Source organism: Megalobrama amblycephala, linkage group LG21, assembly GCF_018812025.1.
Source record: "Megalobrama amblycephala isolate DHTTF-2021 linkage group LG21, ASM1881202v1, whole genome shotgun sequence".
Lineage (NCBI taxonomy): Eukaryota > Metazoa > Chordata > Actinopteri > Cypriniformes > Xenocyprididae > Megalobrama > Megalobrama amblycephala.
The window spans coordinates 29,405,058-29,430,540 of NC_063064.1; the positions used below are offsets into that span (position 1 = coordinate 29,405,058).

The window sequence follows — 25,483 nt, forward strand, 5'->3', positions numbered from 1 at the left end:
CATTATATTATGTTTTGTAACAATGTAAAAGTCTTTACTTTTACTTTTGATCAATTTAATGCATCCTTTCTGAATAAAAATATTAATTTATTTAAAACAAAACCTTAGTGGCCCGAAACTTCCATAATATGTATGCAGACATGCCCCAAAATAATGAGACAGAGTTTCATGTTGCTAAACCAAAGTGAAACAATTCCTCAAAATGACCAGCAGGCGGCGCGAAAGGCTCGTGTGAAACTCCACATGCTTCTCTTTGTTTTGACTGAGAACAAAAGTAGTAGCCGAACTCCAACTGTCATTGTGTGTCAGGAAAACTGCCTAAACATGAAGAACAGAAGACACAGGGCTCATTCTGGAGAGAAGGTGCTCCTGTGATAGACTGCAGTCATACGAGTGTTTGTGTAATATTGTGTGTCACGTCTAATTCAAGCGTGTGTGTGTTTGTGTGTGTGTGTGGATGAGACGAGACTTTCACGGAGCTGCTGCGCGTGTCTAGAGTGACAGAAGAGGGTAAGTTTGTTTTTTAATCATGTTTTCTGGAGCATATTTATATTATAGTGTTTATGTTGTTTACAGTGCATGCATAAAGTCTATTTAAGTGCAACTCAACAAAATAACAAAAGAAGAAATTCAACATGTAACAAATGTTTATATTAAGTTGACTGTATGTGGTTCATTACTCTTAGTGAATGTAGAAACAGCAACACTAGCGATGAAAGTTTGACCTAGTTTTCCATGTGAGAATTCTCAAGGACATTATTTGGTTGTTCACATCATTTTGTTTTGAGGTGTAAAACTTACTTAATGTGTTTGGATAAAATATATCAGCTTCCCTTAATTCATGCACTTCAAAATTACTGCTTACTACTGTAATGTCTTTCACATTGTATAAACATTACAGTAGTATTGCATGTTGCTTTTATATTGTTTTGTTTTGCATTAATTTAAGTGTTGGCAGCAGTTTGCATTAAGATATTCCTTACAAGGTCATTCTAACCTGAATGCTAAACCTTAATGCATTTCAACCCTAAATGCATTTTAATTTTATATTTGATGATAATTCTGGTGAGTTGATTGGATTAGCTATATTTGTGATTTCTTTGTTATTGATACACAAACATCATTTCCTAAGCTTATCAAAGTAAGATTAATGTCTCACAAACGGGAAACAAACTCCAGAGGAAATAAGAACTTTGCCAACGTATTTATCCTTGACACAATGTGTGTTATTGTTCCAGGATTTATGGAGATTAGATTACGGCTGCTGGCATGTTATAGAAGTCGTACTGATCTCTTCCAGTGTTTTACAGTATTAAGAAATTGTAGTAGTGATACTAGCAACCTGTAAAACTATAAATGTCAGTTATGTTTGTTTGATGCCACAGGTTTCTTCACAACATCATGAGACTGTGAGCTCAGTGTGGAATCAGTTATGGCGGAAATTGACATCGACAAATCTCACCTGCCCGGTGTTTATGACGGTATGGGATTTTTCCATCAGTTTTGCATCTTTAGTTCTTTTGCTCTCTCCTCAGGTATGCATGTTAAAAGTGTAATTTTATTTGAACAGAGAAAAATTCGTTTCATGTTGCAATGTTGTTGTTAACTCTTTCCCCACCATTGACGTAATTTTCTGGTGTTGTGCCGAATTTCACCCCCCTGCCAGATTATTACCCCCCTAGTATTGGTAGGTTTTGGAGTAGGGGTGGGGTTAAGATTAGGCAATCAGATAGCAACTTCAACAAGGGGGTTAATAATTTTGCAGGGGGTCGAAATTCAGCAAACAACACTGGCAATCCATGTTTTCACTAGGGGGCGCCATTACGCATCTTCTGAAAGAGTACAGAGTCTCCGGATCCAAAAACAATCTAAAAAGAAGCAGAAACAAGTGATAGAAGCATTTTATTAATGCGACCATCAAACATTAAACAGCAGCATATAAATCAAAACTGCCTAACGCTACCGAATTAAATGTCGGCCCAGGAATCAGACTATGCAAGTCTTGGGGGTGTTGAAGGACCCACATTCAAGTGTTAAAAAAAGAAGAATGCATGAAGCTAGAATCTCTGTATATAGTTCAGATATTCAAACAACAAAATATTCCATGGCCCATTATAAAGTTTTGTGAAAATGATCAAAAATGATCTGACTTTTTCGCGTACAGACGACAACGTTGTCAAAACAATCCCCGTTCACAAGGATCTGTGAAAATGATTAAAAATGAAACGCTGTATTCTGCTGCCAGGCCAGTAGATGGCGATGTCACTTTTAGACTGAACATGTAACACGCATGAGGTCATCATTTTAATAAATTCGTGTTTTTGTGGTTTACATAGGGATGATTATGGTACGTTTTAAAAAACTTGCACTTTAAAACTCGTTTTCAAGCCCCCAAAACGCCGTTATCTTATAAATAAATAAAGCCAAAACGTACAAAAAGTTTTTGGTTGAAAATGGTTTTGTGTAAACGGACCCTAAAATGATTAAAAATCATTATTGTTAATTGAAATAAAGCCTACATAAATATTAGATGAAAAACGCATGAAAAAACTTGACCGTGGCAACTAACTGAAATAATTTTTTTTAGGTTGAAATACTAAAATTACTAACAAAAAATAGTAAAAAAAATAAATAAAATAAATAATAATAATAATAATTAAGCTTAATAGAAATATTTTAAAAACAACAAATAATAAAAACGACAAAAGTACATAAAAATACTAAAATTTAAAAAAAGCATAAAAAAAATGATAAATACTATAATAGTATATAAATAATTTAAAATAACAGTCACTTTGTGTAAATGCATCATGTAAATCTAAAATGATTAATCTGCGAACTGTTCTTTATCTCAGCTACTGCATGCAGGAAGAAAATGCTCTTGCAAAAACCTTTTATTCACAGCAAACTTACATGTAATTATCCATAATCTTTCAGTTTAGTGAAAGTATTCAAAGAAGAAAATGAAGGTAAAAAGTTTTTGAATGCTTAATCAGCAGCTGGTTAGTATTCCTGTGCAGGTTTGCTGTTGTCTCAGATGTGGTTTGGCAGAGCTGCTGTTGTGTGTTGTAGGAGATGAGATCAGCGTTCAGGAATGTGATGTGAGACCAGGACAGATCGAGTGAGCCAGAGTTGTGTGGTGTTGATAAGAGCTGGAGAGCGTCCGCACACTCATGCTCTTATCTGCCCTGGATGAGCTCAAGAGCTTCCCAGTGTTCCTGTTTCTTAAACAGGATTTGGGTCGAGATTCCAATCTTCTCCCATTTTGGCCTGAAGCTGGAGGAAGGAAAGAGGTGTGAAGAGTTCAAGTGCAGGAGTATTTAGATCAGTTTACATCAGAAATCTATAAACAAGAAGAACCCAGGAGGAACGGGGAAGCGCTGTTTGGTTGCTCATATAAACTTATACACGGCCTAGAAAGCAGACAGACTGTCTGTGCCTGAAACGGGACACTATATAAACACCTACCCAGTGAGATGCCTACCCATAATGCATTTTAAGGCCTTATATTTGCTCCTGGGTTTTGAAGCAGAGCTTCTGGCCTGTTTCTCTGAGTTCATGTGTGAACCTCCCTTAACTTTGCTGTTGGATATTTATAGCTTCTGCTTCTGCTTCGGCTCCTCGTGCCAAATATAGACAAAGAACTGCAGGAGAAAGTGAGTTATTGGGAGAGGAGAGCAGCATACAGGAATAGACGAGGTATAAACTCTTGATAGTTTCATGCAGGGGTCCCGATTACTGTCTTTTCTCTCTTTTCTTTGTTTCTGTGGACTCTGAATAGCACCATCTGTTTGTCCCGGGGGCCTCCGCTCAGCTGAGGGGGTCAAACGAATGGGGCAGACCACTGTCTTATCCTAACAAATGCACCCTTAAAGGATTAGTTCACTTCAGAATTAAACTTTCCTGATAATTTACTCACCCCCATGTCATCCAAGATGTTTATGTCTTTCTTTCTTCGGTTGAAAAGAAATGAATGTTTTTGATGAAAACATTCCAGTATTTTTCTCCATATAGTGGACTTCACTGGGGTTCAACGGGTTGAAGTTCCAAATGTCAGTTTCAGTGCAGCTTCAAAGAGCTCTACATGATCCCAGACGAGGAATAATTAGAATTTTTACAAAATTAGAATTTTCACTTTTCACCTCTATGTGGCACCAATTTCTTTGGCTGTCAGAAATATTTGATTTTAAAGCAAAAATATAATGCGGCATCCGAAATCCAATATTTCCAGACTATATAGTATGCGAAAAACAGTAACATGTCCGAATACTTTGAAGGCGAAAAGTACCCGGATGACCTACTACTCTGAAGTGTGCATTCAACGGACACTTTACTATCCCATGAGGCCATGGGAGAGGATTTATGAATGGCAGTGAAGCGACACAACTGACGGTGGTAAGTCACGTGACAGTAACATCATGGTGGATGTACATCCGGTTTTCATTCATTCTACCCATATTCATGATAAATAATAATACTTTAATTCAAGAAGGATGCATTCAATTGATCAAAAGTGACAGTAAAGACATTTAATGTTAAAGAAGTTAATGTTCTTTTGAACTTTCTGTTCATCAAAGAATCTTAAAAAAAATATATCACGGTTTCCACAAAAATATTAAACAGCACAACTGTTTTCAACATTGCTAATAATCAGAAATTTTTCTTGAGCATCAAATCAGCATATCATGTGAAGGATCATGTGACACTGAAGACTGGAGTAATGATGCTGAAAATTCAGCTTTGCATCACATGAATAAATTACATTTTAAAATATATTCACATAAAAAACATTTCATTTAAATTGTAATAATATTTCAGAATATTTCTGTTTTTACAATATTTTTTTATAAAATAAATGCAGCTTTAGCAAGCATAAAAAACATTACAGACCACAAACTTTTTATCATTAAAGGGATAGTTCACCCAGAAATGAAAATTTGATGTTTATCTGCTTACCCCCAGCGCATCCAAGATGTAGGTGTCTTTGTTTCTTCAGTAGAACACAAATGATGATTTTTAACTCCAACCGTTGCCGTCTGTCAGTCAAATAATGCTAGTGGATGGGAACTTCTACTATAAGAGTAAATAAAACTTGCTTAGACAAGTCCAAATTAAACCCTGCGGCTCGTGACGACACATTGATGTCCTAAGACAACAAACGATCGGTTTGTGAGAGAAACCGAACAGTATTTATATCATTTTTTACCTCTAATGCACCACTATGTCCAACTGCATTCATCACTCGATTCGTTTGGTCTGATCGCGCTCTGACAACGGCAGTGATGTCTCGCTCTCATTGAAGTATATGCGCGAGACATCACTGCCGCTGTCAGAGCGCGATCAGACCAAACGAATCGAGTGATGAATGCAGTTGGACATAGTGGTGTATTAGAGGTAAAAAAACGATATAAATACTGTTCGGTTTCTCACACAAACCGATCGTTTCGTGTCTTAAGACATCAATGTGTCGTCACGAGCCGCAGGGTTTAATTTGGATTTGTCTGTCGTGTTTTATTTACTCGTATAGTCCAAGTTCCCGCTGACTTGCATTATACCACTGACAGACGGCAGCGGTTGCAGTTAAAAATCATCATTTGTGTTCTACTGAAGAAACAAAGACACCTACATCTTGGATGCGCTGGGGGTAAGCAGATAAACATCAAATTTTCATTTTGGGTGAACTATCCCTTTAAGTGTTTGATCACTTTAATGATTCTTTAACTTGTTTGGAAAAACATCCTTGCAGCTTTTTTAGGATTTAGGTCATTGAATTTTATTTTCATAACTATTGTTACTTTTTCCCTCATCCTCACAGCTGTGATAAAATCTAATCAGAGACAGTGTTTGAATCAATCATCCATGTTCATGTCTACATTCAAAGGCATCAAAGCTGTTTTCATTTCTTTCAGGAATTGCACGTCACTATTTCTGGTTTAAAACCGGTTCTAATTTTAACTTGCACAACATTGACTCTTATTATGCACAAAAACCCTTTTCATGGCATTTAGTTTAACTATGAGTATGCCAACCTTTATGAAACAAGCTTCTGTCCTGAGAGTGCCCATGTCAGCTTTTCCATCCTGGATCAGGGTGGAGGTGCGGCAGAACCAAGAGGGGTTTTTCCTAACTTTTTTTTTTTTTAATCCATCTGCTTGAGCACCAGTGCTGTTTACTAACAATAGAGCATGACGGACTGATCTTCACCACATATAGGATGAGCTCACACGCGTGTGTGTATGTGCTTCATGACAGTAGACAGAGTTTGACAAATGGACGCAGGCGCATCTTTAAAAACGGTAAATCCAATGCAGAAAATGAGTTGTTTATCTTGCATGTGTCTGATTGTTAGTTGCAATGCATAGCTGTGTTACGTTGTCATATGCTTCTTTGTGAGCTTTTAAAAGTGCTACAGCATTGACAGATCTGTAATTAGACGGCCTGTCTTTAATAATGGAGTGTCAGATTTTATGACTCTGATGTTTAACATGCTTGTGCGATAGTTCATGAGCTTTTATTAGCTCACTGATTTTTCCACACGAGACAGAGAGAGACGGAGGGTTGTTATGTTATGTCTGTTTAATGTGCAGCGTTTTATTTGACCTTCAGCAGAGCCTGTTGTGTGTTTGCTTGGATGTCTTTCTTCAGGTTTCTATTGTTTAATAGTCGTTTAGTGGGCTCCTGTCAGAAATGGCATTCGAGTGAGCTGTTTTGGCCGATCACATTGACACACCTCTCTAAGCTTATTGGGCATTATGTGCTTTTCCTCTGAGCCATTGTGTTAAAGTTGTTGACCCAGTTGGCTTGGCAGTAGTTTTCCTGTTTGGGCCTCAGTGTGGCATTATTAGTAGAGCGGAGACAGAGATGGGCCGAACCGCCGAAACATAAACCGGTCCGAGAGAATGAATTGCATGCACTGATAACATTGTTTATTGGCGCAAAATGACAAGCAGGTAAATCGGGAATAAGACTAATTTGCACAATATCTTGCAGGCCGGTTCTGAGTGATAAGTTACCAAGATGATTTCACTTTTTTAACTTTATTTAGTGTGTAATGTTGCTGTTTGAGCATAAACAACATCTGCAAAGTTATGACGCTCAAAGGTCAGGGCAAAGGGAGATATTTTCTTTTACAGAAATCGCTACAACAAACGGCTGGTACGGACTACAACAAGCTTCTTCCTGGGTTGGTGACATCACAAACCCTAAAATGTACATAAACCCCGCCCCCCGAGAACACACAACAAAGGCGGTGGGGCCATGTTGGGCTGCTTTAGAGAAGAGGAAGAGTTGTTGTAGTAGAGTTTTGTTGTCATGCCGTCATTTTACGCCGGACTGCTTCACAAACGAGGGTCAATTCAACGCTGGATTTGCACAAAAGATGAACATGACGGCACATGCTAGTGGATGAGTTGAAACAACTCCACAGCAACTACATAAATTTATCCACTAACCATTCAGAAACGTCTAAAAGTTGTAACTTCTTCCTGAGTCTCTCCATCAGTGTCGACTCCGGTTTGAACAATGTAAGGCTGAACACCGTTACTGACAATCCTCATTTTGGCTGCGTGAGATTCTCCAGCTTTGTTGTTGTTGAGCTGTTAAAGCTCCACCCTCTTCTGGAAAGGGGGGGCGGGAGCAGCAGCTCATTTGCATTTAAAGGGACACACACAAAAACGGTGTGTTTGACAAGCTATAATAAATGATCTGTGGGGAATTTTGAGCTGAAACTTCACAGACACATTCTGGAGACACCAGAGACTTATATTACATCTTGTAAAAGGGGCATTAAAGGTCCCCTTTAAATTATACCACGTTATGGATGGCATGCTCTTCTCCAACATTTGATCATCGTTTGATTCATTACTACTGCCATGATCAGAGATATTTTACTAGTATTTATATACTATTACGGCATTTATTAATATTTTGAATTATCTTTTGTTTTTATATGCAAATTTTAGTTAAAATGTAGCAATTTTATTTTTGTGATTTTTTTTTTTTTTTTTTTCATTTTTATTAGCTTTTGTTTTTATTTTTATATATATATATATATATATATATATATATATATATATATTTTTTTTTTGTCATTTCTATTTAGCTGTATTTTTTTCAGTTTAGTAATTTTAGTGCTTAAACCTATTTTAATTCAGTGAGTTGTCAAAGGCAACTTCATCTAATATATATATATATTATGATATTTCCGCTTCATTTCAATTATCAAAAACAATTTGTATTAGTTTTAGTCAACAATAACAACACTGGCTGTGATGAATGTATACAAAAGCCCTGCTTTCAGCTGGTGGTAATTTTATTTTTGCCAGGCAAATAATGCAGACTTTTCTTAAATAAAGGTATTTTGAATTATTTCAGTTGAGCACTGAAAAGAATGACATAAACACATTTTGCACAATTTGCAGCACATTCAGAGCCTGCTTAAGCAGATTTGCAGGTAGTTTATTAATACATGTGCTTGTTAAAATGCTACAACTCTTGAAATTATGGACTAAATTAGAATAAAATGTTTATAAACTGGATATTTCTAGCTCAAAATACATGATTTGACAAGCCATTTTTAACTGTTAAATGCATGAAATAGGCAAATGTGAAAAATAAAAGAATTATTTGAATTTTAAATTGCACCAATTAGACTACATTTCATATCAAAGAACCATTTTACTTGATGAGAGAATTTATTATTCAAATAAATATACTGAACATTAGCATCAGCTTCATTGCTGTTGTCCTGTGTTATAAAGATAACAGTAATTTTACTGTAGTAAAATCACTATAATGAACCTGTCAATTTAGTTTAACACTCTTGCCTATATTTTTGTGTTTTCCCGCGCAGTGTGCCAGTGTTTCTCTGTGTTAGAGGACGGCGCTCTGGCTCACAGTCTTCAAGAGCAGGAAAGTCAGTATAAGCATCTACTTCCTATAATCTTGCTCATCCTTCCTTATTTTACTGGCTTAAAATAGGCCATGAGCCTGATTCAACCTTTTTTATCTCAGTTGAGCAGTTTTACAGCTCCAACATCCAGAAGAACCAGGCGGTGCAGAATGATGTTCGTTTGGCCCGGAGGCTGCAGGAGGAAGAGGAACAGCGAGCGGATCTCCGCCGAGACATTCGGCAGCTGTAAGCATCGTCAGGCCTCGACACGTGCCCCGAATTACTCACTCAGCAACACCACAAAACCACAGACATTTAGGATATGCAAATGATTTTGTGGAAAACAGATGACTTGACTCATTCTTGTTGGATAACTTGATTAGTTTGTATATTGTGTGAGTTAAAAAAAATGTTTGTATTCAGAGTAAAATCAGCCTGACTCAGTAGAGTTGCTTTTTCCACTTGGTGCATGGACTTGTTTAGGGTTTTTATGTACAATACTGTTCAAAAGTTTGGAGTCATTTTTGAAAGAAGTCTCTAATGCTCACCAAGGATGCATTTATTTGATCAAAAATGCAGTAAAAATAACATTTTCTATTTGAATAACTTTTAAAATGTAATTTATTCCTGTGATCAAAGCTGAATTTTCAGCATCATTACTCCAGTCTTCAGTGTCACATGATCCTTCAGAAATCATTCTAATATGCTGATATAATGTTCAAGGAACATTTATTATTATTATCAATGATTAAAACAGTTGTGCAGGATTCTTTGATGAATAGAAAGTTCAAAAGAACAACATTTATTTGAAATAGAAGCCTTTTGTATCATTATAAATGCTATTACTGTCACTTTTGATCAATTTAATACATCATTTGCTGAATAAAAGTATGAATTACTTACTGACTGCACACTTTTGAATGCTAGTGTACATGATATTGCAACCGCCACAAAAGAGGAAAGCAAAAAGCATATATAATAAATATCAAATCATATATTGAATCATTAATACATTCTCTCTCATTTGCAGGGAGGAAGAGGACTGCAGATATGCACAGATGATTCAGGAAGAGCTCCAGAGGTGTGCCGAGGAGGCCAGGAGGCGAGAGGAAGAGGATGAGGTGTGTTTCATCGACACATGACAAAGATAAACCTAAAAAGCCAGACTGTAAAACTAGATTCTTGCATTATGTGAAGTAAATGCGAGTGGTGTTTGCCTATGCACATCCCACTGACATGATGCTAGGGTGTTTTGATTGGTTTTCAGGATGTTGCTATTGGTATTCCACTTGATAAATCTAACTAAGTGGTTGCTTACTGTTAATAGTGACATTGAATTGAATTTATGTAGCCTTGATTTACTATATAGACCTTATGTAGCCACGCCCCTTTTTGTATTTGTTTGTATTTCCACAGCATGAAAGGTAAGATCTCACATCTGCTTCAATGCTCATGATAACTTCCGGTAACTCTACAATAAGTAAATCCACTTCACCAGCTAATTACTCTTCAACAGCGATGCCATAGAAAAATACAGAGCTACTGCAAAAACAAGTTCAAGCACAAAATTCTAAAGATGGCTGCATGCTTGATTCTCTGCCGCATAAGGTCTATAAATATCTGATATTGTGTTCTAATATTTTGTAGCTATGATTATGATTATCAGTGTCAGGGATAATGCATTACAGGTAATGTGAGTTATGTAATCAGATTACTTTTTTCAAGTAACTAGTAAAGTATGCATTACTTTACTAGTTATTATTTTGCATTAATTTTGCATTATTATGCATTATTTTTAAATTTACAACAAAATATCTGAGTTACTTTTTCAAATAAGTAACTCAAGTTACTTTGTTTTCCCATTTATTGACTGACAGCTCTCCTGTTCCCATGTTAAGAGAATTCGGGAGTACAGAGGCGATGTGTGTGAACATGATGCTCTAAACTAGATCTAGACTAAATTTGAGCATATATTTACTCATTTACTTCTCCTGTATCGTATTCTTCTTTAATCCAGAATGGCAGCACAGTTGAAAGGTTTGATTATTTGAGCTGCGCCCTCTACTGTACAGGCGTGAATTTGCATGTCCTTCAACCTGAGGCTTATTCATTTCACTTTTGATGTGAAAGGGCCTTTACATTTGACAAAAATAGAACTTTTTTGTTGTTATAAAAACAAAGAAAATCAGACATAAACACGCAAAAGTAACATAACACATTACTTTTCATAAAAAGTAACTAAGTAATGCAATTAGTTACTTTTTTAGGGAGTAACACAATATCGTAATGCATTACTTTTAAAAGTAACGTTCCCCAACGCTGATGATTATCAGATGTTTGGTATCATAAATGTTGCTTATTTAGCTCAAATAATGCTAAAAACCTGGTCCATGCTCATTCTAGGATTAAAAAACAGGCAAAGTCTCTATCAGAAAGATGATTTGGCACCATATCGAACCACAAAACATTCACCATATTGAACATTGTGATTTTTCCCATTCATTTCTATACAAATGTCAAGTTCCAAAACTTTTGTTCATTGCTCTGTTGTTAATTATCTGTCCACTCATGTTAAGCTGATTAAAACACCTGTGTGAGGCGGCGGTTGTGTAGAGATGCTTTTGCAGAGAACAATAAAGAACATAAAAGATACAAGAGACTGACAAGACTGAGGCCCAGATCCTGCACTCTGATATCCACTGGCTTCAAGTATTCTTTTGTGTCCTTTATTTAGCTGTTGGGCGACATTTCTGTCGCCTAAAGGAGCAGCTTTGTCATCATTGTTGTCAGGAGTGGTTTTTGAAAGTGTTCCCATGGTGATGTCTGCGGCGTTTCCGGGGTGACGAGTGGTTTGTCACTGAGGAGGTGGACCGCTCATCTGGGAGGCCACGTCCCGCTTGATGAACAGTGAGGTTCTGTATTTGTGGAAAGTCTATTTACAAGAGGCTTTCTGAGGCCGTCTGTCTGGAGCCCTGTGTTCCGCCCTTTGGAAAAATGTCTTGAGGAAGTAATGGTCTATACTAGAACTTGGACTCATTTAAAGAGACATTAGCTTTGTTTCCATCCAAAGTTGCAAATTTAACTCATGCACAAAATTGGAATGTGGCATAAAACATTTGGGAATAAAGCACCGTTTCCATCCCATGTGTGCAAGAGAACAAAAGCGTCACTTCCTGGGAAATTGGCACAAAATATCTGTTGTTGCACTGTGGCTCTTTTTTCGCACATCATAAATGACTTGTGCTTTGCATGCGGATGAAACGCAATCTCGTGAAAGAGTTCCAGGAGGTCATTATTCCCAACCGTTTTGATGACAGACTTGGGCTCTGAATTTTGCATTTCAGAATGGCCAAAACAACATTTGAGATGCTGTGCAATGCGATTGGTCCACTGGTTAGTCCAGTCATCTGTTGAGGCAGTTTTTTGTTGCACATCAAGGGATCTATTCAGTAAACGTGTTTCCATCGTAGTTTATGCACGTCTATATGGGATCAAAAAAATGATCTGCCTCAATTAAATTTATGCGCATCTTGCTGTTTCCATAAAGCATTATTTATGCAATATCCCAAAATTTGCAATAAATAGGTGGATAGAAGCACAGCTACAGTGACTGAAATGTAGTTGGCTTTAATATTTTGTATTTAATGCAATGAAAAAATGTGCAATTAATGATTTTGTCTGAAGGTAACCAGATTTCTGTAATAGAAACTGGGGATATTTCCTAGTTCAGTGTTCAGAATATCACTTGTTATTGTTTTTGTATTAAAAAAATGGAGACAATCCATTTTTGTATGGTTTTGTTTTTTAATATTTGTAGGTTCTATGAACTATTATTATAATTAATAATTATTATACTTTTTAAGAGACATAGTGATGCATGAAATGTATTTGGCTTTGCTATTTTTCATTGAATGCAATGAAAAACTGAAAATTAACGATTTTGTCCACTAGTTCCAGATTTAGAAACTTTAGGAACACAAACCTCCTACTGTTGCATTTAATCTCACTTGTTGCAATATTAATAATATTTTTAACATGAAGTTGACCAGATTTGGGAAAAAAAAAAAAAACATAAACATAAATAAAATTACAAAATAAATAAATAAAAAAACAAATATTTGTAACATTTTTAATTGTATTTAATATTTTTACTTTCACAAACTGTGAATATACTGTATACAGTAATTACAACTTTTCAAATGTTATTTTATGTTTGTGCTTTTAGGCTAATTTTAAGGACAAATATGTGCTTTCTGCAAATGTAATTGTCACAATTGTAATTGTTTAGTTTATTTTTTTTTTACTTTTAAGTTATTTTGTATTAATTTTTTTTAACGATTGCTCTGGAAATCCAGTAGTCTTTTTTTTTTTTAACTTTTTATTTATATTTTTCACAGAACAAAACAAAAAGAACATTATCTGAGACAAGTGATAAAATAACAAGAATAATACAGATAAAAATAATAATAATAATAATAATAAATAAAAATATTCTGTATAAATATATTGCTGCACCTAATATGAATGTTCACATCTCAACAAACATGATACAATAATATACAGCCATATAATGATATAAAATATATAATGTATATAACTTATTTTATTTTTTTATACATTTAAATATTCTTTAACCATGTGCCATCTCTGATTAAAACGGTCAGTTTTTAATTGTAATGATGCAGTCATTTAGTAGTCTTCTTTGGTTGTGTATTTTTGCAGTTTATTTGTGAGGTATTTTGAATTTGCTGTAAAACGGGGTCATTTCAAGGGATAGGACACCAAGAACCGAGACAGGCTTACAGAAAATAGCAATGTCTTGTGATGTTTTTGTGTTTTGTTTTGGTTTGCAGCCTCTGTAACTCAACCGAAGAGAGCGTCCATCAGCACCTGCTCTGTTTGTTAACTCGGGGTGTTTTTGTCCCTAGTGTGGGCTGTAGTCGTTCTGCATGAACACCTGGTGTTGACTGTCCTTTCTGCCTAACGGTGACATTATTAGACTGCAAACAGAGCAGTTGAGTGAGCTAGAAAAGATTTGTACTGGTAATTGACTTTCTGTATTTCTGCCAGCCTGTAAACAAAGTCCAGCAGTGTGAATGTCCAGTGGAGCTGTAGCCTTTTCTTATTCTGGGTGTAAAATCAGATTTCCAGTAATGGCTAAATGTATCCATCTGTATCTTGGCAGTGTCTCGTTGTTCTTATAACTGCTGGTGATATTTTCCTAGAATGACATCTTTATCTGCGTGACCCGTGTCAACACTTTCAGCTATTTCAAAGCAATGCTAACTTCTCAAGTCAGAAAGCTCATCGCACTCAAGAGCACAAAAGAGAAACTGTTGGCAAAGTTTATTTAGATCATTATATTTTGCTTTTTAGCACAATATATATAAATATATATCATTGATGAATAAGTGTAAAAAAAACATAATGAAGATATAATTAATTTTGAAGTTTTATTAAGTGTTAACAATGAGATTATGTGGTTTTTATAATCAATTAACACTGCTTTTGTGATTTTTTTTTTTTTTTTTTACAAGATTTGTCACAAAAAAAGTAATTTGGTTTTACCAAAATTTCGGTTTTACCAAATGACACTTTTGGTTATACCGAATGACAATATTTTCAGGCTGATATCTAGCTAGCTAGCTGGCAAAAGGGCAATCAAATATTTTATATTTAGTACAAGTGTTTTAAATATTACAACATTTTCCATGTTTTATAGCAGTTGTACCAAATGACCTGATGTTTCGGGACATGTGTATGAGCAAGTGAAAACATGAATTTTTCAAGCAGTTAAGAGAGAGTTTGTTACGTCCATGTGGTCCTTTGCAGGTGTCTGAATGATGTCACATCCTGTCACATGATATTGACTTGATCCAAAATGGTCCCTTTATATTGGTTACACCGAGTGACATCAATTGACAACTTCTACACATAATTTTAATAGCATTTTGCACTATGTTGATATATGATGTTATAAAATCATGCCAGAATAAAAAATATATAAATTTATTACATTTTAATATATTTTAATCACAAATTAAATTGCTGTATTGGCCTTTGGACACTTTTGGACACTTTTGACACTTCAAAATCTTTAAAATGTTGCAAAATATAATTAAAACCTTTTGGATTCAATAAAAGAGATCTAGTTGAATGACCTTACATACTTTGGATGTCATATCTTTGTTTATTATTATTATTAAGGCCTTTGGACAAAAAAAAAAAGACCCGTCATAATAGTGTGTGTGTGTGTGTGTGTGTGTGTGTGTGTGTGTGTGTGTGTGTGTGTGTGTGTGTGTGTGTGTGTATACAGTACAGTCCAAAAGTTTGGAACCACTAAGATTTTTAATGTTTTTAAAAGAAGTTTTGTCTGCTCACCAAGGCTACATTTATTTAATTAAAAATACAGTAAAAACAGTAATATTGTGAAATATTATTACAATTTAACATAACTGTGTACTATATAAATATATTTGACAAAGTAATTTATTCCTGTGATGCAAAGCTGAATTTTCAGCATCATTACTCCAGTCTTCAGTGTCACATGATCCTTCAGAAATCATTCTAATATGCTGATTTGCTGCTCAAGAAACATTTATGATTATTTTCAATGTTGAAAACAGTTGTGTACTTTTTTTTTTTCAGGATTCCTTGATGAATAGAAAGTTCAAAAGAACAGCATTTATCTGAAGTACAAAGCTTCTGTAGCATTATACACTACCGTTCAAAAGTTTGGGGTCAGTAAGAATTTTTATTTTTATTTTTTTGAAAAGAAATTAAAGAAATGAATACTTTTATTCAGCAAGGATGCATTAAATCAATCAAAAGTGGCAGTAAAGACATTTATAATGTTACAAAAGATTAGATTTCCGATAAACACTGTTCTTTTGAACTTTCTATTCATCAAATAATCCTGAAAAACAATATTGTACACAAATATTTTGTACAATTGTACACATTAAATGTTTCTTGAGCAGCAGATCAGCATATTAGAATGATTTCTGAAGGATCATGCGACACTGAAGACTGGAGTAATGATGCTGAAAATTCAGCTTTGCATCACAGGAATAAATTACTTTGTGAAATATATTCAAATAGAAAACAGTTATTTTAAATTGTAATAATATTTCACAATATTACTGTTTTTTACTGTATTTTTAATTAAATAAATGTAGCCTTGGTGAGCAGACGAAATTTCTTTTAAAAACATTAAAAATCTTAGTGGTTCCAAACTTTTGGACTGTACTGTATATATATATATATATATATATATATATATATATATATATATATATATATATATATATATATATATAGAGAGAGAGAGAGAGTGCAGAATTATTAGGCACGTTGATTTTCTGATCATATTTTTTTCCCAAGCACATTTTACCAATTCCAATCCACATCAATCTTAATAACTACTATTAATATTGTTTTTAATCATTTATAAGTGATATATAATTGTTCATGAAGGCTGGAAATGAAAAATGCCTTATATTCAGGTGTGCAGAATTATTAGGCAAGTTTTCTTTTACAGGCAAAATGAGCCAAAAAAGAGATTTAACTCTGGATTTAACTCTTAAATCTGGCAGTAAGTTTTGGAAGATCATTTTTAGTCCATCTCTGCAAGACAGACATTTCAGGATAAGAGATGGACTAAAAGTGAACTCAAACACCTTACTGCCAGATTCTGGATAAATTCTTCAAACAGTGGTACAAGAGGATGTGGTGCTGGTCCATCAGGAGTCATTCTCAAGCTGTCTGTCTATAAGCCCTATTAAAACCCAGTCTTCGTGTATTTTATAACACTTCAGCTTGTGATTCTTATCAAGTGCAGGTCATTTTTTAGGATTCTTTAGCTAACCTAAGTCTCTGAGATCCTGAGACCTTGCACTTCTGGAGACTCCAGGTAGGTTGCAGTTCTGGAAAATGGTGGCGCTGGAGACTAAAGGGTTCCTGATGGTTTCACACATAATTCTTAATTATTTTGCAGTTAACGTGTCTTTTCTTTTCCACCTGTTTTTGTCTGACCCCGCTGACCCAATGAGCATTTTGCTGTCCCTTGGTCATGCTTTAACTTTGCAATTTCTAGTATTGCATTAGTATTGCGTCCTTCTCATGAGTATTTAATAATTTTTGACTTTTCAGTCTGAGTTAAATCTCTTTTTTGGCTCATTTTGCCTGTAAAAGAAAACTTGCCTAATAATTCTGCACACCTGAATATAAGGCATTTTTCATTTCCAGCCTTCATGAACAATTATATATCACTTATAAATGATTAAAAACAATATTAATAGTAGTTATTAAGATTGATGTGGATTGGAATTGGTAAAATGTGCTTGGGAAAAAAATATGATCAGAAAATCAACTTGCCTAATAATTCTGCACTCCCTGTGTGTATATATATATATATATATATATATATATATATATATATATATATATATATATATATATATATATGTGTATATATATATATATATATATATATATATACACACACACAATAAAAAAATTAAAACAATAATTTTTGTGTATGATTTCATCTAATATTTGTGTTACATTTGTTTGAATGGCAAAGAGAGGCCCTTATTATACTGTGTGTATGTGTGTGTGTGTGTGTGTGTGTGTGTGTGTGTGTGTGTGTGTGTGTGTGTGTGTGTGTGTGTGTAGTGTATGATTGTACAAAAGTGTGTTAGACACACACATTCCCACTTGAGTTCTTCAGGCCTGTATCGTCGAGGGTGGGCCAGTCAGGCTGGGCATCAGAATGAATCTTTTTCACCATGGTGCCACACAATGAGAAATGCCTCACCGTTGTGCTGAGGGCATGTTGATTGCTAAAACTTATCTACACTTACTTTAACTGTTCAGTCTGTAGGACACACGTTTTGTAAACCCTCAGTCTTAAGTGCCCAAACAAACCCAACAGCTTGAAGACTGGAATACCCATGAGCCCACACAACTGCATCCTCTGATGTTGTGTGTTTATTTGTGTAGGCATTACATTGACTTTCCCATGGGGAATTCTCTGTTTGTTTATGAGAAATACAACATGCTTCATAGTGGGTAAAACCCCTTTTAGGGAACATCCAGTTGGTCAAAAATAGGGACTGTCTTGATGGACGATCAGCAAACACAGTCAAATGAGAACATGTTTACAGTAAGTGCAACCAAAAATTTAAATTCGTTCATCATTTACCTTAAACTTCACTCTGTTTGGCATACAAACTAATTTAATGTATTATAGTGAATTAATAATATTTACTTCTTTTAAGGTGATCTTTTGTCATGGTGAGTATTTTTTCTGTCCTCATTGTCTGCTTTATGGTTCACGGTTTTGTTTTTTAAGACTCAAATGAGGGTGATTAAATGATTTTTTAGGGGAACAAGCCCCTTAAATGGTGTAACAGTAAAGCACAAACCTCCTTTTTACAATACTGTCCTCTAGTGGACAACTGAAGTATATATTTTATAGTTTATGCTTTTTTTGTCTCTCTTTCTCTTTCTCAATATTAAGGAAACCACATAAAATGATCTTCAAACTAAAAATTATCTTAAATTTAAAATTAAAATGAACACGGTGAGGATTTTAAAAGTAATTTTTAACGTGTTAACTCACATCCTGCCTTTCTTTCCTTAACTTGGCCGCCCATTTCCTATTGCTTAAGCTGTTGGTGTATAAAATAAAATTGCCTCCTACTCTATTTAATTCATAAAGGATCACAAAACCAGGACAGCAATGTCACATTACGTGTCAGTAAAAATCTACCATGGTAAGCATGGTTTCTGCCAAAATACTAGTTAATTTTCCTCCAGTTCAGATTTAATGTTGACTTTAAACAAATTCAGAAAACTGTTTAAACCCACATGAAATATTACTGTAGTTACAATCCCTGTGGTTAATGTGGTATTTTGCCGGAAACTGGTCAGGATCAAGTGAAATCCTCAGTCTCACGGTTATTCTCTGAGCTGCTGACAACATTAAACGCTTCAGCGCTCATATGCGTTGTGTGGATTTCTTCCGTGACGTCATTGTGCAAATAAGGTCTGAGGCCACTGAAGGACTCAGCAGATCTCTGTCCTGAGAAGTGTCTCTGTGGGTGTCACACGTATAGTGTGTGTGTAGGTGTGTGTCTGTGTGTGAGCTGTACTTTCCGCTGGTCTGGTCTGCTACTGCTCTGGGGGTGTCACTCTGGCTTTTCGCGCTGAAAGATGATGTGCTTTTGTTCGAGTGACTCCGTGATGGAACTTTCGCGGCCTACTCTGACACCTCTGCTGTGTGATCTTAAACTCAGACCAAGATGTGTGCGTGCGTGCGTGGTCTGAGGTCTTATTCTGAATATCACCTCTCCTCCACCCCCATGCTTTAGAGCTATATTCAGTTTGGCCGCTGTTAAGCCGCTTCTGGCCTGTCAGTTGTGCAGTGAAGCCCAAATTCAACGTGAAATCATAATGAACACTGTTTACTTTCTTAAAGGGATAGTACACCCAAAAATGAAAATTCTGCAATCATTTACTCACCCTCAAGTTGTTCCAAACCTGTATGAATTTCTGTCTTCTGCTGAACACAAAAGAAGATATTTTTCAAAATGTCATTAACCAGACAGTTGATGGTCCCCATTGACTTCCATATTATTATTTATTTTATTTTCAAGTCAATGGAAGTCAGTGGGGATCATCAACTGTCTGGTTACCAACATTCTTCAAAATATCTTCTTTTATGTTCAGCAGAAGAAAGAAATTCATACAGGGTCAGAACAACTTGAGGGTGAGTAAATGATTGCAGAATTTTCATTTTTGGGTGAACTATCCCTTTAATGCATGTTAATAAAAAATAAAGCTAAATAGAAATATTAAAAAATACGGAAGAGGATTAGGGCCAAGCAATAATAAAAAAATAAAACCATCTCGAGATTAAAGTTGTTAAATTTCGAGAAAAAACTCATTAAATTTCGAGAAAAAAGTCGAAATAAAATGTTGAGAATAAACTCATTAAATTACGAGAAAAAAGTCGTTAAATTATGAGAACAAATTCATAATTTAACGAATTTGTTCTCGTAATTTAATAACTTTTTTCTCATAATTTAATGAGTTTATTCTTGAAATTTAACGACTTTTTTCTCATAATTTAACGAATTTGTTATCGTAATTTAACGACTTTTTTCTCATAATATGAGTTATTCTCGTAATTTAACAACTTTTTTCTCATAATTTAATGAGTTTATTCTCGAAATTTAACGACTTTTTTCTCATAATTTAACGAATTTGTTCTCGTAATTTAACGACTTTTTTCTCATAATTTAATGACTTTATTCTCATAATTTAACAAATTTGTACTCGTAATTTAACGACTTTTTACTCGTAATTTAATGACTTTATTCTCAACATTTTATCTCGACTTTTTTCTCGAAATTTAACGACTTTTTTCTCATAATTTAACGAATTTGTACTCGTAATTTAACAACTTTTTTCTCATAATTTAATGACTTTATTCTCAACATTTTATCTCGACTTTTTTCTCGAAATTTAACGACTTTTTTCTCATAATTTAACGAATTTGTACTTGTAATTTAACGACTTTTTTCTCGTAATTTAATGACTTTATTCTCAACATTTTATCTCGACTTTTTTCTCGAAATTTAACGACTTTTTTCTCATAATTTAACGAATTTGTACTCGTAATTTAACAACTTTTTTCTCATAATTTAATGACTTTATTCTCAACATTTTATCTCGACTTTTTTCTCTAAATTTAATGAGTTTATTCTCGAAATTTAACGACTTTTTTCTCATAATTTAACGAATTTGTTCTCATAATTTAACGACTTTCTCGTAATTTATTGACTTTATTCTCAACATTTTATCTCGACTTTTTTCTCGAAATTTAACGACTTTTTTCTCATAATTTAACGAATTTGTACTTGTAATTTAACGACTTTTTTCTCGTAATTTAATGACTTTATTCTCAACATTTTATCTCGACTTTTTTCTCGAAATTTAACGACTTTTTTCTCATAATTTAACGAATTTGTACTCGTAATTTAACAACTTTTTTCTCATAATTTAATGACTTTATTCTCAACATTTTATCTCGACTTTTTTCTCTAAATTTAATGAGTTTATTCTCGAAATTTAACGACTTTTTTCTCATAATTTAACGAATTTGTTCTCATAATTTAACGACTTTCTCGTAATTTATTGACTTTATTCTCAACATTTTATCTCGACTTTTTTCTCTAAATTTAACGAATTTGTTCTCGTAATTTAACGACTTTTTTCTCATAATTTAACGACTTTCTCGTAATTTATTGACTTTATTCTCAACATTTTATCTCGACTTTTTTCTCTAAATTTAACGAATTTGTTCTCGTAATTTAACGACTTTTTTCTCATAATTTAACGAATTTGTTCTCGTAATTTAACGACTTTTTTCTCATAATTTAATGACTTTATTCTCAACATTTTATCTCGACTTTTTTCTCGAAATTTAACGACTTTTTTCTCATAATTTAACGAATTTGTTCTCGTAATTTAACGACTTTTTTCTCGAAATTTAACAACTTTAATCTCGAGATGGTTTTATTTTTTTATTATTGCTTGGCCCTAATCCTCTTCCGTAAAAAAAAAGACAAAAGTGCATAGCAAAATTATTAAACTTAAACTAAAATAAAAATGATAAAATGTGCCTGTCGTGAATTATGCATCTGTGTATGTTATTCTAAAGAAATATTTTACAATCTAATCAATACCCAATGGATGAATCCAAATCCCATCTCATATTTACTTCTAATATTTACTTTTTTACTTGTAAATATGTCACACTAGGTGCATGTGTTTTGTTATTTTGTCTTTGGCTTGGTCAGCTAGGGTTTAATATTATCAGTTTAACCGCACTGACACCATCAGATGAGAACAAAACTTGAACTGAATTGCTCTGGATAATGACTTTGCAACATTGATACTGTTATTGAACTGAATTTAGCTGAATAACAACACTATTGCTTCACAGCAGCACATCATGAATCAGTCGTTTTTTTATAATTGAATTTGTGTGTGAATTGTTTTCTGAACAGGAAATTGCTAAACAGCTACAGGAAGAAGAAGAAATGGAGATGAAACGGCAGAGGGCTGATGCTGGTCACCATGAAAACAGCTGTGTTTCTCCGCTATGTGAAGGTAAATGTTTTTTGTTGTTGTTGTTAATGTAAGTACATTCATAATATGTTGCACAACTGTGGTAGGCTTTGGTCTTTAACAGCTGCTCTCCCTCCATCAGGGTTGGGAATCTGGGAGCAGGTGCTTCAGGACGCCGAGTTGGCCCGTAGACTTCAGGAGGAAGAGGACATGTTGCCTCGCAGAGATGTACGTTACGTTGAACATATTTTATTTGCTTACACGCACATTGAGGTCTGCTACTCGACCCGAGCCTGCTTTCGAACCAGGCTGGGGTTAGTTTTCATGTATAACTTCAGGTTTGCATATGGTTCGGGACCAGTATTCCTTTGTTTTTGGAGATTGTAAGCATATGTGTGCCTGTGTCTACTGCTTTGAGAGAGAATAAAAAGAAAGTGCATGGACTGGATTGGATTTGACAGTATTTGAATGAAATTTAATTTTAAATTTAAATCTAAAATTTTATTTGAATGTAATTAATGCCAATGCAGTACTTTGACTAACTTTCACCAATTTATTTATTTATTTGGTAATTGAAATAAAATAAAATACAGATTACTTAAATTTAAAAAACTTAACCTTAAAAAACTTAGAATGAAAATTAGAAATGTTGCTTAGGCAACTAACTGAAATAAAGTAAGTTGAAGTACTAAAATTACTAAAACTAAAAATAAATTAAAGCTATAGACAGAAATATAAAAAAAAATCATATAACAAAATTACTAAAACAAACTAAAATTAAAATGAAAACTGAAAATATAAATATAAAAGCTACTTTAAAATATTAATAAATAATATAATTTTATTAAGTGTATATAATATATTCTATACTATATTATATAATATTATTTAGTATATAATACTAAACATAACAGTAATAATTTTTGTCTTTTTGTTACATAAGCAAAAATTAACTAACTCAAATTAAATAAGTTGAAGTTGAAGTACTAAAATTGCTAAAACTAAAATAAATAACACTAAATATTTTAAATATATATTTCTAAAAAAAAATTAAATTACTAAAACTTAAAATAAACTTTAAAATGAAAACTGAAAATATACAAATAAAAGCTTCTAAATATGAATAAATATTGTAATTGAATATAAATAATTACTAAAACTAAATTATAAATTTACTACTAAAACAACACACATAGTATTTTTTATTATGTCATTTGTTTAGCAGTTTCCTCGCAGCTCTGGATCAGAGGTGGACTTCATTGCGGCTCAAGTAGCCCAAGATGAGGTAAAAAAATATCTTCAGGATAACTAAGATTACACTGTACAGATGATAAACAGATTGATTAAAAAAAATATATATATACAACTCCATATTTTCTTGTAATAAAGATTATAACTTAAGTACATCAAATCACATACTTCTTCTCGATTCTCAGATGTTTAAAGAAATATCATCTGTGATGTTGCCCTAAAACTCTCTAAAATACTCATCAGGAGATCGCACACTACATGCAGCGGCACCAGAGGAGAGTCAAAGACAGGCCACAAGACCTAGAGATCCAGACGAGACCTGCTGAACCAAGAGATGAAGGAAACACCTCAACCAGGAAGGTCTGAATGAACCTCATCTGCTTAATGAAAACACAGCTCTAATAATAAATGAGGGACTTGATAACACAACCTCAAACATTTTATTGATTTGATGCATGCATATACATAAAACAAACAAAATATTTGGTGTAAAAATATTTTTCGCTCAGAAATCGGTAATATAGTTCACAAACAATTACAAAGAAACTGCATGTAGCACACTGAATTAAACAAGAAATTTTGAAGCAGAAAAACCGAAGTAGTATTTTCTTGTAAAACTTACTCCTATAATTTTTGTTTAACTTAAAAAAATCTTTTTTTACAGTATATAGGTTTGAGTATTTAAGGTGAAAGAAATCTGTAACATTAAATCACAAGAATGCTTCTTTTGCATTTGGTGTGCATATATCTTTTGCAGACTTTCACATTTAAAGATTACGCCCTTTGTCTTAATTTTGTTTACTAAAATATTCAAGCATGAAAATGTTCAAAAAACACTTTGTTTTCCTCATATTCTCCATTGTTGCAGCTCCTCTCTTCCCAGTCTGTCAGTAACGCTCTGTTTAGTTTCTGTCTCTATGAAGCCCCTCCTTCCGAAAAGAACTTTGTTCTCTGATTGGTCGGCTGAATAAGTGTGTTGTGATTGGTCAAGCTCTTCCAGTGTGTTTGGGAAATGTCAGTTTCAACATACTACTAACTAACTCAACCAGGCCGTGCTTCATTATTTTGCATATGCATTGGGCGGAATTATTTAAATGTGGAAAATTGTGACATTTTTGTTTCCTAAAGACTTTCTGGGAGTTGACATTGATAAAGAGAATGACTCCCTATGGAGTGACCTTTTTCATGCTCAAACAGCAACATTAGACACTAAAGAAAGATGTAAAAAAGCACAATAGGTCCTCTTTAATTCATGGTGTGGATAGACCTTTCATTTGTAATGTCTTTCACATTATCGTTTGATGTAAATGGACATTTTCCAGACCATGTTGTCTTGAATTTCAGGCTCTTCAGATGTTGCGAGAGAGGCTGAACTCAGACGGACTGCATTCGCCAGTGGAAGAGGAAGACTACACCATTGAAAACCATCTAGCAAGCCCATCATGCACTACACTGTAAGTCACACATGCTATAATTATCACACACAATCTGCCATTCCTCAAGACCGCATTTCAACCGTTACTGTATCTTTGCAACTTATCTCTTTTCAGCCGAAACCAACACTTACACAACATTGCAGAGGAACTGGACCCAACGTTCAAGGCTAGAAAGCGTGAGAGCCAAATTTCCACCAGCCCCCCGTCAGGTACCAATGCATTGTTATATAATAGGAAAGTTCAATAACTATATTTGTGCCACATCAGCAGCCATTTCCTGTTTCCTCAGCAGGTCTGTGCTTGGCCCCTCGTAACCCGCACAGTATCTTTTATGACTATTTACCAGAACCCACCTTCATACCACCAACTAAGCGGCAGAGCGACAAAGCAGGACGTCACAAAGCCAAAGACAAGAAAGAGAACTGTAAACAACAGTGAACAAATGACTAATTCAGTAGAGTCTCTCAGTTCTGTCTTTTGAGTGAATAAACAAGTATTATATAATCAATTGTATAGACACAGACTAATCTGTTGTTAGACATTCTCTGATTCATTCTGTGATTCTCTGATGTTCCATCCATGCACTCTTAGGATAAAAAAGGTTCTTTGGGGTTCTATATAGATGTTTAAAGACCCCCTGTGGTGAAAATCAAGTTTTTAATATTGTTTATATGTCTATGGTGTTTTTAATATGATTTAGGACAAACCATGTGCACATTCATAAGTCGACACCATTGCAGAGTATTTTCTGTTTAAAACTGCAGCG

General features: G+C 34.1%; 1 protein-coding gene across 5 annotated transcripts; it reads left to right on the forward strand.

The window, feature by feature from the left end:
* The first annotated feature begins 245 nt into the window (after positions 1–245).
* Positions 246–25,227, forward strand: ccdc50b (coiled-coil domain containing 50b). 5 transcript variants are annotated; one of them, XM_048173206.1, is made up of 12 exons: positions 246–510; positions 1,386–1,481; positions 8,852–8,914; positions 9,013–9,136; positions 9,921–10,011; positions 21,970–22,072; positions 22,173–22,258; positions 23,253–23,315; positions 23,525–23,641; positions 24,626–24,735; positions 24,832–24,926; positions 25,007–25,227. In XM_048173206.1, exons 2-12 carry the CDS (start codon positions 1,433–1,435, stop codon positions 25,153–25,155), a joined length of 1,050 nt encoding a protein of 349 aa, XP_048029163.1. In that variant the 5' UTR covers positions 246–510; positions 1,386–1,432; the 3' UTR covers positions 25,156–25,227. The 5 variants fall into 5 exon arrangements, with proteins under 5 accessions (XP_048029163.1, XP_048029165.1, XP_048029162.1 ...); XM_048173208.1 differs by having other exon boundaries at positions 23,256–23,315; positions 25,010–25,227; XM_048173205.1 differs by lacking the exons at positions 246–510; positions 1,386–1,481 and adding an exon at positions 6,073–6,296 and having other exon boundaries at positions 23,256–23,315.
* Positions 25,228–25,483: the final 256 nt, after the last annotated feature.